The 14,453-nt window shown below is 38.9% G+C and overlaps 1 protein-coding gene across 2 annotated transcripts; it reads left to right on the plus strand.

Annotated features, from left to right (window-relative positions):
* Positions 1–323: 323 nt before the first annotated feature.
* tmem63a (transmembrane protein 63A) lies at positions 324–12,140 on the plus strand. Of its 2 annotated transcripts, none has more exons than XM_035678199.1 (23): positions 324–438; positions 2,435–2,630; positions 2,874–2,950; positions 3,080–3,158; positions 3,431–3,468; positions 3,576–3,718; positions 4,054–4,105; positions 4,219–4,327; positions 4,591–4,661; positions 4,792–4,872; positions 5,265–5,382; positions 5,585–5,718; positions 6,036–6,179; positions 7,048–7,201; positions 7,282–7,388; positions 7,472–7,558; positions 7,814–7,879; positions 8,241–8,403; positions 8,923–9,028; positions 9,204–9,371; positions 9,827–9,942; positions 10,036–10,101; positions 10,966–12,140. In XM_035678199.1, the coding sequence occupies exons 2-23, from the start codon at positions 2,460–2,462 to the stop codon at positions 11,098–11,100; spliced, it is 2,385 nt and encodes a 794-aa protein (XP_035534092.1). In that variant the 5' UTR covers positions 324–438; positions 2,435–2,459; the 3' UTR covers positions 11,101–12,140. The 2 variants fall into 2 exon arrangements, with proteins under 2 accessions (XP_035534092.1, XP_035534093.1); XM_035678200.1 differs by lacking the exon at positions 324–438 and adding an exon at positions 509–683.
* The last annotated feature ends 2,313 nt before the right edge of the window (positions 12,141–14,453 follow it).

Consider the following 14,453-nt stretch of genomic DNA (forward strand, 5'->3'; position numbering starts at 1 on the left):
GTGTAGTGCACTAAGACCCTAGTGGTGGCATTTTCAAGTTTCAAATAAGAAGATTTTAAAACTGGCATTTAAAAAAATAATAATAATAATACACTTGTTTACTCTTTGTTTGTCGTCTGTCCGGCTCTGTTGTTGTGTACAGAAGTTCCTGCCGGATAAATAAAGTTATTTTGATAAAGTAAACACATTTTCCAGTCGTAGTGGGTTATTAATGTTGTGCTTTAGTAAATTATACTTCACTGCTCCTCCTCTCGGTGTGTTAGCAGAGGGAGGTCTCTGCCGCGTGTCACTGTACAGGCTCGCGGATGTTTTGGAGCACGAGACAGCGGTACTGCAGCTTCTGCGCATACGCGGAACATAAAGGGGAAGGGACGCAGCGGAGAGTGTCTACTTTATAAAGACGGTTCCTTCTCGCTGAGCTAACAGACAGAAACGCAGGTAGGACCGGCTTAATGCCGCATACCGATGCAGGTTACCTGGAAACAAGATGCTTGTGCTATTTTCAGACATGTAAATTAAGTTATGTTACCGGATGTTGGCGTAGCCCGTTGGGAAACTTTATCTTAACATTGCCTCATTAGCATTAACGTAGCAAACTTTTCCTATAACTTGTGTACACTGTAGCTTTAACCAGCCCGTCCAAACACATCGACACAGCAGGCGTTTGTTTACCTTAAAGCTCGGTGAGTCTAGAAGTTCTCTACACTAACCAACACACAGTGGGTTCAGTCAGGAGAGTGACAATATCAAACAGCTGTCAGGACGAGGAGGAGAGAGAAGTATCTGCAGTCAAACAGACTTTACAAGTGTTGTTATCTCGCCATCAGGTTTTACAGACAAAAGTCAGCGGCCATGTTATAAACTTTTAACTCCATCACTTTATAACTGCGTCCGCGTGACTCTGGGTGCGTGCTCCATCTATTTTAGGGACGGTGGGGGCTCGAGGGCCTTGTTAATGACCTGTGAAGATTTGGGATTGGACATGGACTGAAGCAGTGCAACCACACAGTCACTGACAGCCTTTTAATGTTAGACAAATTAAAACCCACTGTTGTAATTATGATGCTACACTTGTCTTTCTAAATATAGTCAAATAATCAAGAAGTGGTAACTCAAGTACTGTACTTCTCAGGCACTTTGTTTCCATTTAATGTTACTTTGAACTTCTTTTGAACAATTCAGATGTAGATATGAACTTTATACATATCTACATAGTTTCTATTCTTCATACAAATTCAGGCGGTCAGTTTAGTAGTACCCAGCAATATATAAAGTAGATATTACTAGCTTTAGCTTCACCAGCAATACGGCTGTAAAGTAGAGCTGCAACTAACAATACAACTTTCACTAGCGGTTTTAACTGTGAAGCATTTTCTCGATTAATGGATTAGTTGTTTGGTCCATGAAATGTGAAAAGGTGACGTCCCCAGATGTCTTGTTTTTTCCACAACCAGGGCTTGAAATGAAGTTACTCCTCACTGTCCTGCAACTGTCCCTACGTCTCGCACTTTCAGCAACCATTCAAGTTTCTTTTCATTTTACATAGTAACTGTAGTTTAATAACTGTGTTTCAGTGAGCCCACGATCACATTGACTCTCTCTGGTCTGCCATGGAAGTTCTGCCAGTTGTTTCCGACAATTATATCTGAGTAAAGTTGTTTTTCCACAGTCAGTTTTCATTATTCTTTTCCTTATTCTTCATTAGAGTTACTGTTTCTTGTTTATTTCAAACTGTTTGATCAATAAATGCATCACTACACTTTTTTTTTATTTGAACACATGATTTAATTGATATACTTACAGCTCTACTTTAATAATATTCCAAGGATATTATGTTAAAATATATATATATATAAAATATTATGACACCAGAGAGGGCCCATTCTGCTGCATAATGAGAACAACATTCAAATCCCACAACATCCCCTTACTTAAGATTTACTTGCGTGTTAGTATGTAGAAACTGTTATTTTGCTACTTTCATAAGATCTGAAACTGGAAACAAGAGCTGGTAGGCTTTCAGTGCAACCAAAGACATCACCACAAAAAAAAAATGCTTTCTGGTTCTCCTTTTTCTATTTTTATTTTTTAGTATTTTTTGGGGCTTTTATTGCCTTTATATGATAGTGACAGCTGAAGATAGACAGTAAAGGGGGGCAGAGAGAGAGGGGATGACAGGCAGCAAAGGGCCGCAGGTCGGAATCGAACCCCGGCCTGCTGCAGCAAGGACTCAGCCTCGGTACACGGGACGCCAATTTGAAGACGTCACCTTGGGCTCTGAGAAACTGTGACCTACATTCTTCAATATTTTCAGATATTTTATGAACTAAACAATAAACTGACAGATTAACCAGTCATGAAAATAATTGTTACTTGCTGCTGTACTATTTTTCCCGGGACATTTCTCAAAATATACTGTGATCAATCTCTGCAGACAAACGGCTGGTTCTGCTCCAGTGATGTCTTCCCTGTGGTGGGAGCAGTGGCCCCTGCTGGACAGAAATTACACCAGTTCCCCAAACATCCTGGACAACAGTAGCTGCATCAGCTCCAAACAGAGCACCGTACTCAAGGGGGTCAAATTTGGAGGAGTGCCAGTTGTGTTACTGCTTGATTTCTGTGTCTTTATGGTACGTGTCTGTCCTCCTGCGTGTGTTGAAGACTGGAAGACTGATATGTTTTCTTTCTGTATTGTCCTTGTAGGTGCTTTGTATTTTCTTTGTGGCACTTCAAAAATTGCACAAGAATGTGTTTCCCATTATGCAATATTAAGCATTAACTTAAATTGCATCATTTTTTTTTTTTTAGGAACTTTACTCATGTCAAACAATGACGTGAAAGCTGACTGGTTCTATTTCTCATGCCACCCACAGGTGTTGCTGATCCTCTTCAGTATTATCAGGCGGAAGTTCTGGGACTATGGACGTCTGGCATTAGTTGCAGACGATGGGTCAGTTCATGATCTCACACACTTCAGAGTTCATTATTACCATGATAGACAAGCGCTACAAGTAACATATATACATAAATACTGACCAGAACAGTGATTTAGTCTCTGACTTTGAACTTTATCCATCAGGTTAACTGAGTCAACACAACGTCGGAGTGGACACAAGTCATCAATTCTGTCCAGCGTGGATGACCTTGAGTATGAACTGGTATGTAAAAGAAAATCTTGTCATCAGTTTCAGCTGTAAAATCAGTATTCATAAAGCATAAAAGAATAAGTAACGAGGTAAGTGAGATAAATAATCACCTTATATGTATCACATCATGACCAACTGGCTTATTAGCGCTGCTGTTTAAAACGCATTTAAAAAAAAACTGAGATGATTTTTATTGTGCTGACTTGACATGATATTGTATTAATGTGGTTGAAGTCTCAAGTCTTGTATGTCAATGTAATCGAAATGTATCTCTTTCTGTTTAGGGATTCTGCTCTTGGCTGCCTTACATCCTCAGAATGGAGTGAGTGTAGTTTGTTTGCTGGTCATTGTTTATCACGCTGTGTATACAAGCCATGTGTTGATTCCTTCCAATCAGTGAGTGTATATTTATGTGTGTGTGTGTGTTAGCAAAGAAAAAATAAAAGCCAGATGTGGCATGGATGCTGTTCACTACCTGTCCTTCCAACGTCATCTGATCGCCCTGCTGATGATCATTGTTGTCACCTCCCTCGGAATCATACTGCCTGTCAACCTGACTGGAGACCTGCAGGGTAGGTTGGTGTACAATGGTGATGGCAACCAGTGTCCGTTAATAGCTAAAATGACAGCTTACATATTTCTGAGGCTGTTTTATGTTCAGATTATGAGTCAGGTGTGTAATTAGTGTGTTTTATGATGGCTTCAAATGTGAATCAAGCAATCAAAACTCAGCAGCTGCACTGTCCACTTCACAATCAGTGACTGTTCACTAAAGTATGTTCTGTTTTTAATAGCTGATTTTGACCAATTGATTATTAAAACAATTTCTTTGAAATCTAAGGTTAGGTTGCCTGTATTCTGACTGAATTTCTTTAAGTTTTCTTTTAATGCTGTTCATGTTTTTTAGGTTACGACCCAGAGAGTTTTGGAAGGACAACTGTTGGCAATCTTCAAAAAGGGTAACTACAGCATACAATGTATAAACAAAAGTTTGTACTGGAACAGGAAACAGTTTTGTGGTTTGGTCATGACAAAGTGCATCTTAGTGTCTTATCAATTTCCTTCCTTCTAGAAACAACCTGTTATGGCTGCATACGGTGTTTGCAGTTCTGTACCTGTTCCTCACAGTTATTCTGCTGCGATGTCACACATCAAAAATCAAAGACCTGCGCAGAGATACAGTAAGTCTCTGACTACAAGAATACAAGATTAATTAAAGCTATGCGCATCTACACTTGGTCTAAATGTCTCCTATAAATGTATACATTTGAATAGAGTCATTTTACTTGTGCATATTACTTCTTTTATTGTCTTATTGTCTTATTTTACGTTGGATTCCCTCGTCTCTGAGGAGCTGAGCACATAATGAAAGACTGTTTAATTATATCAAGTAGATGATGAATTTCACTCACCTATAATGATCATACTGTCTTTCTTTTTGTAGACCAGAAACACTTTGTTTGTGTGTTCAGTACCTAAAAGAGCAACAGCGGAAGATATAAAGACCCATTTCTCGTGAGTAGGCTCAAGTGACAATTGTTTTTGCGTTCTTTGTTAGATTGAATTTTGCTGTAGTGAACTTGCATGTCACTTTAAATGGTGGCCACTTTCTCCATTCCTCAATGTCAGTGCTGTTTTTGTATAGAGAGGCGTACCCTACCTGTAAAGTGTGTGCTGTGACCCTGGGCTATGACGTGGCTAAGCTCATGTACCTTGATAAGGAAAGGTAAGAAGTCAGAAATGACCGTTAAAAAAGAATCATGTGATCTGTGTCATTGAGCACATGCCGGCATGTGCAAATAGAAATGGCCACAAAGTCATGACCCATAGAGCCTTATTGTGCACAGTTCATTGTAAATAATTGGGTTTCTTTTTGGTGTGTGCTACTAATGAATATTTTGCATTATGAAATAATAGTCACCTCACACAGCAGCTGTAGTGAGCGTTTTAGCCTCCTATCCATTATTGAGTTTTATGGCCCACAAATTTAAGCATCAACATGTGATCCATATTCCAGGCCTAGATATGTGTATTTAAAATGTTTAGAGCTATTTAGCTGTATTTTTACTAAGTTAAACCAACTTGTATGTGCGTTTTTGTTTGTTTTCTTCACCCCAGGGTGAGAGCTGGAAAAAACCTGCGCTATTATGAGCGTATCTTAGACAACACAGGGACACGTGAGCTGATTAACCCACGTTTGTGTGGTCAGCTCTGCTGCTGCGCCAGCTCTGGGAAGGTGAGATGGACCAGATGATAAGTCAGGTTTTGTGCAAGGGTTCTGGGTGCTTTCAGTTTTTATTTCACAATTTAGGTTAAGAAACGTAAGCAAATAGTGCATATACATATTATTATTACTGCAAACTCTAAATATTGTGATAAAATGAAAAGGCTTGTTTCAGTTTTACTACAGCATTTAATCTTTGTGTGTCTTTCTCCAGGTTGATGCTATTGAATACTACAGTACGAAAGAAAAAGACCTGCTGGAAGAAGTGAGGAAGCAGTCAGAAGTGGTGCCAGAGCGCCCCCTGGGGATTGCCTTCGTCACCTTGCAGACTGAGGCTATGGCCAAGCAGTGAGTGCCAGTTTAAAGGTGTTTTTCTGGCAGGACCTGTGTCTGTATTTATAAGAGAAGGAAATACCAGGAATAATTGGTTGGCATATAGTACGTGCCAATGTTTTTTACCACAAGTAGCTGTCTGGCAGCGGTATTATATCAGCTGACTAGTCTTGCTTCTCTGTTTTTTATTTTGTTTTGTCTCTTGCCTAATCAGGACGGTGATCTCTGGATTTTATTGTCCTCACATGTATTTTTACTGGAAGCAGGCCTTTGGGCAGTTGTTATTGTTGAAAGCTGGCTAATGTGTAACAGCTGTCATTTACTAATTTCAGCATTCTGAAAGACTTCAATGCACTTGAGTGTGGTGACAGAAGCTGCTGCTGTGGGAGGCAGCCCCAACCTTCATCCAACTGTGTACCTCTGAAAGTGTACAAGTGGAGGGTCAGCTTTGCACACCATCCCAAAAATGTATATTGGTAAAGTCTGAAACACCAACCCTTCACACACTAATTGCTCTGGGCAGATCATATGACTTGGTATTTATAATACTGGTGCCAATATGGCTGGGCAATAATTCAATATTATCATTACCTTATTTTTAGTGGGATCATATGATCTTATTCTTTTAAAAAAGTCTGATGGCCAAATGAATGACTCCAATTAAGTTTTTATTTTTTTATACGTTGTAATGCGTAACAGTGAAACATAGTCATTAGTCCTTTCATATTCGGTAACTGCCGATACCAAATCAGAGCTAATATTTCCCTAAATGTTGATAAAATATGTATCAGATCCATTAACAGGTATGGCCTTCCAAATTTAGCACACATAATTTTTTTAAGTTGATCATCTTAAATTATTAATATGAATATGATATGAATAAAAGATTAACGGCTAAATGCGATTTCTGAAATTGATGTGAAGTTATCCGCTGGTGCCATCAAGTTACTCATGGATATAGCGACAGCTGATGGGACCTATTGCTGGCTGGTTCCTCATTTTAACTGGCGAATGCAACGGTCAGCGGCAGCTAAAAAAACACTATAGAGTTCAGGACCGAAAAGATTGGATTATGATGATTTATTTTAGCTGGTATTGAGCCATTAAAGTGATCCTAGGATGGATTAGGGACACCCCTTTGCTGTGGATAATGTCATCAGTGAAATGTTTAACTTAAGCTAAATACCTAAATGTAAAAATATTTTGATTCAGTTCCCTGAGGAAGAGGAATAGAAATCTGTGTGGGAGGAACCCGACACTGTTGTGTTTTCTCTGCTTTGAACTGCCTGGTTGTGTGTAACTGCTCTGTTGCCTCTGTTATTTCTTTTTCCCCCATTCCTACAGGCAAAGTCTCTCAGTGCGGGGTTTCTCCTGGTACATGCGCTACATGACCATCAACTTCTTCCTTTTTTTCCTGCTCACCTTCCTCACAACTCCCACCATCATAATCAACACCATTGACAAGTTCAACGTGACTAAGCCCATCTACTATCTCAATGTGAGACTCACACGTGCAGACACTCATACTTGTCACAATTCTGCTTTTCCAAGCTAAGTTTGTTTTGTTTTTCACCCTAGAGCCCTATCATCAGTCAGTTCTTCCCCACTCTCCTGCTGTGGACCTTCTCTGCGCTGCTGCCCACCATAGTCTACTATTCTACTCTAGGAGAAGCACACTGGACCAGGTATTACACACACATTGGTACTGTAGTGATTGGTTTCTGAGGAAGAAGGTACATGTTTTGATCCGGTGCCATGTATGTCCCAGGTCCAGTGAGCAGCTGAGCATGATGCGTAAGCTGTACTTCTTCCTGCTCTTCATGGTGCTTATCCTGCCTTCGCTAGGACTCACCAGGTAATTTGCATTACCATCAGTTTGAATAGGCAAAAGTTTGCCCAGCGTCTAGGCTAATTGTTTATTTATTGTAATAATTTAGTTGTAGTTTACTCTATCAATCAGTAACAGTAACAAATTGGGAACATTCACACTGGAGAATGTGAGTTGCAGTTGACATGTTCATATGTTTATACATTAAAATGCCACATAAAGAAGTGGCTGAAAGGGACCCCTCCCAGGCTAATGGATTCGTTTCTGTTTTTCTCTGTTAAGTCTCGCAGTGTTTTTCCGCTGGCTGTTTGATAAGGAGTTTCTCTCAGGCGGGAAACTGAGGTTTGAGTGAGTATTTCCTCTTATTGCTTCTCGCTTTTTAAAAATGTACTAATCAATTTAAATTAAGGATTTTCAGAGTATTTTATAGTCCTCTCACACTGATTGATATGTATAAAAAGAGATTAAGAGTTTAGTGACTCAGGTTCAGCTGTAGTCAAACATCTCTTTTGTTTCAATGTTTAACCCACTATTGCTGCAGTCACCAAAGACTGCATTGTTATGTAATCTAGTTCCATATTTCACTTTTTAAAGGTTGGTTGTAATTTTAATAAAAACTTTCTTAATAAAAAAATGTTTGTAAAATTGTCTTTGGTTCAAATTTATTGTCCTCTTTTCTCTTTTTGTTTCCTTTCCTTCCTTACACCAGGTGTGTGTTCTTACCTGACCAAGGGGCATTTTTTGTCAACTATGTGATCACAGCGGCCCTGGTGGGCTCTGGGATGGAGTTGCTGCGGTTGCCAGGGTTACTGCTTTACACCATTCGCATGCTGTTCGCTCGCTCAGCTGCTGAAAGGAAATATGTCAAACAGGTTTGTGATGTCGTTGTCCATTAAAGGGATGCTACACCTAAAATCATTTACTATATTTTGTTTCAGTATCTTATAAAGCCTGGAACAGAGAACTAATCTTTGATCCTTAATGAAGTTTGATGAACCACCTGTGACTTGTGGAAGATTTAAAAAATATTTAGTAATCGTTTTTGAGAAATGTCTTGTGATACTGTGCAACTGTTTTTAAGGGTCCTTAGTCAAATTTATAAATGGTGACCACTTTCAGAATATCTTTTGTTGGTTGTATGCAGAATATGTAAACAAGTGTAATCGGCCTATAAACAGATGTACAATGTGTGATAGAAATATGTATATATAATATATAAGTGCTCTGGCCAAACAATGATTCATGTATTTTCTCATATGCTGTCTTTTCGTGTAAATTTTAACTGAAAAGTTAGAGAAGAAGAAGAGAATATTTTGTTTGTGGTTTGCTTTATTCTCAGCCTCACCCCAAAATGTACAAGTCAACTACTGTGTTTTGACTTTTGTTTACAGAACCAGGCCTATGAGTTTGAATATGGAGCCATGTATGGCTGGACCCTTTGCGTGTTCACTGTCATTATGGCTTACAGCATCATATGTCCTATCATTGTGCCTTTTGGTGAGTAGTACACTGTACACAAGCGTGCACTCAACACATTCATCATATCATCAGTGGATCTATTTCTCTTGATTGATCGGTCAACCTGTCCTGTGTCCTATACACACTTATTTCCAGGCACATCCATGGTGGGGTTTTTAAAGGCTGTGTTGTGTGTGTGTGTGTGTGTCTACAGGTCTCCTGTACATGATGCTGAAGCATCTGGTGGACAAACACAACCTGTACTTTGCCTATCTGCCAACTCACTTAGACAGCCGGGTCCACCTGGAAGCTGTCAATCAAGCTCTGGCTGCACCCATCATCTGCCTAATATGGCTTTACTTCTTTTCTGTCCTCAGAACAGGTTAGAACCAAGCATTAACTATACCTGGAAAGAGTAAACATCATTAAAGTGACCTGAGATTCACTGATGGCAATTAAATACTAGGGCTTAACCAAAGCTAGTGATGTTATAAACCTGTAAATACAGACACCATTTCTGAATGTTGTATGTGGTCAGAATATATGGTAAGATATTAGTTACGATCAGTTACGGAAAACAGCTGCTATTGTTTTTTTTCTTTATATCAAATGTAACATATATATTGTTACAGTTTCTAAACTGAGCTCGTGCCTAAAATTAAAAGAATTAATGTGTCAAGTTAAACTTCCTAAAAGTTGAAAAGGCTCAGACAACGTGTTTCTCTCAATGTTCAAAGTTCCCAAAACTCCCACTCTTACTATATAATTACATGTCGCCACATAATAAATAAAATCTATATGCCGCTATTTAAACTAAATGTGTATGTGGTGTTTCAGGTTTCTGGGCTCCCACATCTCTATTCACACTGGTCGCCCTGTGTATCACCGTCTTCATCTCCATCGGCTACGCCTGCTTTGGCCATTTCAAGTACCTCAGTCCGCACAACTATGAGGTGAGCATTGTGTGCTTGTGTGTGCGCGTGTGTGCGTGTCACTTTTTTGCCACCTTTACACTGAGCCTTCATATTGTTTGTGTTGTTTTGCAGGTGAAAAAGGAGAAAGATGAGGAGGATGAGGAAGATGCAGAAGAGGGAGTGGAAGAAAACAACATGGTATTATATTTGTTCCATAACAAAATCCACAGAGATCAGATGTGTTTAGGACAAAATACCAAAGCTTTTGAAGACAAATTATACCATTATGCCAGCACAACAGATTAGATGATTATAAAATGAAAGAATTGAAATACTTTAAAACCCGACAAGTTAGTTAAACTCAAACTGTTTGAAGAAACCGATTGCACGAAATGATTTAAGTTTATTAACTCAAACAATTTAAGCATAAAAAAACGTAATTCTTACTGCTGTAATTAAGTTACTACTTGTTTTTTATGTGACTAAAATCAAATCTTTATTCTTTAAGAATTGATGCATACTTGGGCATATGATGATTTATGAACTGAAATAGAAACTAATTTTAAAAAATCCTAAACTATACAGTTACAGTTTTGTAATAATCTTACAATTTAATGGAATAAACTGAAATTATATCACCAGTACTTAAATACTGCACAAGTTTAAGTGAACTAAAACAACTGCGTCATTACTACAATAATTCATTTTTAGTCGAGTTTACTTTATGGGATTGAGTGATTACACATGCTTTGGAGGATTAAGTTAAGTTCCTTTTCTTAACATATGCTGCTAGGTTTTACAGTTGATTGTTGTTCATAATGAGCTGTTCTTACAGTGAACTTTGGTCTTTTTCACAGGCCAAGTTCATTTTGGAAGTGTTTGGTCACCTCATAAATTTTCCAGAGCGTTATCTTTCCCTAATCCTCAACATTTAACATGCAGTATTGCATCACACCCATCAGGGAGGATTAAAGAATAAACTAAACTAAATATTAAGAAACACCCTTAAGAGCCCTTTTGTTTGTGTTCATTACTCGTCTCTTTTTTATTATGTCATCACAGGTCTACCTTCCCAGAGTGCTTAATCCCAAATCGCCTGCAAGCGCCTCACAGGGGCCAAAATATCAGCAGTCTTACGGCTCTACAGAGGACAACAAGGCCCACAACCCAGTGGAGGGAAGCATGTCAGATAGCTGAATCAGTGTATTGCAACACTGAGTCAAAACTTTGGAGACGACTCCTGATTGTGAACCTGCTTCTTTCACAATTTTAGCATTGAAGCCAGGGTTTGAATTCACCTCCATCCTACTTGCTCAATCAGACACAGTCTGTTCCACTGAGAGGAAATATCCAGATGGTACAAGAGACGATGGTGCAATGGGTTACAAAGAGTAGAACTAGTCCAACTTCCTAACCCTCTGCTTTTGGAAAGGAATGAGTTAAATGCACAAATGAGGACACTGTGTTGATTTTTGGATCATTATTTGCACTTGATCAGCACAGCACACACATCCATGAGAAATCTGCTTATCCTTCTATTATCAGTCATATCCGTCATAGAGCACAGTTACTTGTTGTATTTTTATGTATGAGGCCTCTCTGTTAAGGACCAATTCACCAAGTAATGTGTCGCCAAAGCCTGCCATATCAAACAAGCCATCATTTTTGTCAAAAAGAATGAATTCATTTCTTGCACATGCCAAAGCTAATTACTGTATGAAGCGTATTACCAGAACAAGATAATCAAGCCAGCACCACTTATGCCAAAGAGGTGGACAAGCACAGCTTGCTGTTTTTTTAATTCTAATTTTTTGTCCAATTGTCCAGATTTCTTCACAGTGCCTTTGTTTGATGCCAGACGACACCACATGCCAAGGGAATAATTTATTGTCTAATGTAATATTGCAATGTTTGTATCAAGAGAGGCCTGCCATGTGTTTACTAACTTACTAGGGTGAATGTTTTTACTTTTGTAATTTGAGAAGAGAACAATCATTTATATCAGTGTAGCAACCATTATTTTTGTTTTATTAAATAGGTCAAAGTTGTCTCTTTTTAAATTTGCATTTTAACAAGGAACTAAAACCTAAAAGCAGACTTGTGTCTGTTCAGTGGTTGGTAATAGGAGTGTTGAAGTTAAATGCCTTAACTTTGTAGATGGTTTGTATATAATGTCAATATTTTAAACTCTTACATGCAGCTTTAAGACATAAACCACAGTAAAAACGTTGCAGTCCTGAGCGTGTCTTGTCATTGGGGGGCACTGTTGAGCTGCAGTGGGGTAGCTTAACCTCTTAAATATTCATACAGCAGTGACAAAGGACAAATGCACAGTGTTGCATTGAGGATTTCTAACCTATTCTGACACTGGTATGAGCCACTTTACTGGGTGACAATACCAGAAGCTCCACCTCCTCACCTGATCTTTCCCTATTGTCTCCCTTTCTGTTCCCTTTCTTTTTGCTTCCTCTTTTCATGCCCTTTTCCCCTTTCTCACCACAGTACCTGCCTCAGCTGAGTAAGCGCTCTATTGTCATTTGAGTGCTTTTAGTGTGCTGTTTAGATTAGCACAGTTGTTAAATATGGGTAATGAAGTGCTAAGCTAACAACATATCTAGGTTATTAGCCATGGTGAAAAGAGGGGTTTGGACTGTTGGACAAGGATCAGTGTACCCTTATGGAGCCTCACAGTAGTTCTTGAAATGAGCAACAAAACTCAGGAAAAAGCAGCTACTGAAGTAGTTCTTAATAGCTTAGCAGCAAATGAGTACTTCCTGGCTAAAGCACCTGACACTTTTCTCTAAGGCTTTATAGATGTGCACATTTTCACTTTCAGGCCTCACACACAGACAAAGACACTTTGATGTTGGACAAAGATTTAGTATTACAAAACAGTCTCTCGTTTACTCTTTCTCAAGTATTAATCCATTTTGTTTGTGTGTGATTAAGCAATAAAGACACTTCTCAGTGCTGACCAACACGCTTAAAGAGGTAAAAAAAACACGTAATATAGGCTGGTTTTTGAAGACAATCTAATAATCACACAAACATACACTGCAGGACTCCCATGCAAAGACGCTTGGAGACAGATTCAAACAGACATAGGCTACCTCATCAAAGTCACATGAGAAAGCTGTGCAGGGTCAGGATGCGGGGGCGCTAATAACTTGCAGATATTCTCATGTGGTGCCTGCTAGAGGATGAGCTGGGAAAAAGATGAGTGTTTCATATTAGACACCTGATATACTGTCTTTGGGCTGTGTGTCTGAAATGTGTGTTTAATGCACTTGCTGCTTGAGAGGACTGTCTCCTGCAAGCTCAGCGGTGCAGGAGTAATGTGCATGTTAAGGCTGCAGGAGCCTGGGAAGCAGCTCTGTCCATCAGCCAGAACTACAATGTAGAACTTTCCACACACACTAAACTTTGACCCAAAGTTAAACAGACCACAAATTCACTGGCTCAATATCGCCCACATGGTTCTGGGCTTCTAGTATTGGGTGTGTGAAAGTCTGATCTGAAGTTTGATCCAATTACATCATACAGCGTTTATGGCATCTGATGTTCAAACAACTCTATCAGACATTCAAACAGATATATATTTGTGATGTTTAGTGCTGCGCTGACCTTCAGACCCTCACATAGGACGAAATCCAAACATGCTGGATCCTACATTTCCCATAAATCATTTAATCTGTTCCTAGATTTGCTGGCTTTCGGATGACATCATCAGGGTTATTGTCTTAGACAAAAATCAGATAATGAAGAATTTTTTGCAGACACATAACATACAAACATTTTCCCCCTTCAGTATCCCTAGTAGAGTATCCCTTCAATTTGTGTGGCCTTGTTAAAATATGAATGTCCTTGAAAGAGAAGCTCTTTTTAAACCTGAGTAGCTATTAATTAATTATTCATTTATAATTGGAAAAAATGCTTAATTGTGTGCTTGCCTCTACAGAAATTTTAAATTTTTGCATGTTCAGCTGGCCTGTTTTGCACCAAAAGTAACTCTCAAGGTTATGTTAGCATTTAATTTGAATTTATGTATATATTTGTCTATTTTTATAATCTAAACTGAAGAGGAGAAAGTGTTGACACTAAATAGATTTTAAAAATACAGAAGTAAAGGAGGAGATTATCAAGAAAATTTGGAATAAGCTTTGAATTTTGAGGAGAACGGATCAAACCTATTGATGATAATAATTACTGGTTTGGAGCAGATTGTTGGCACCTCGGCTCAAATGAAGCAGTGATTTAGCTTGTACGATATTAGTAGCTTAGGCAACACACCCCTCCACGGGACAAAATATTTATCCAGCGTTAATCCAAAACCTGTGTGTAGGTGTGCAACCCACTGAACTCAGTGCCCTCTGTGGATTCTTGGTATTGTTGTCGTCTGTGCTTTTGTATACCACAGACACTATTATTTAGTCACTTTTAGTCACTCCCTCTCAGTATTCACTTCATTCTGCTCTCCCAGGCTACTGAATTTAAGAAAGAACCGCTGTGTGTGTGTGTGTGTGTGTATGTGTGTGTATGTGTATGTGTAT

Source organism: Morone saxatilis, unplaced genomic scaffold (assembly GCF_004916995.1).
Source record: "Morone saxatilis isolate NCDOM2014 unplaced genomic scaffold, NCSU_SB_2.0 Contig7, whole genome shotgun sequence".
In the NCBI taxonomy this organism is placed as follows: Eukaryota; Metazoa; Chordata; class Actinopteri; family Moronidae; genus Morone; species Morone saxatilis.

Bases quoted from the DNA above. Each gene is read 5' to 3' on its own strand.
- tmem63a (XM_035678199.1), top strand. From the start codon at position 2,460: ATGTCTTCCCTGTGGTGGGAGCAGTGGCCCCTGCTGGACAGAAATTAC. The intron at 3,469-3,575 runs GTGAGTGTAGTT...TGTGTGTGTTAG, and splicing joins CCTTACATCCTCAGAATGGA to CAAAGAAAAAATAAAAGCCA. The intron at 7,559-7,813 runs GTAATTTGCATT...TTCTCTGTTAAG, and splicing joins CCTTCGCTAGGACTCACCAG to TCTCGCAGTGTTTTTCCGCT.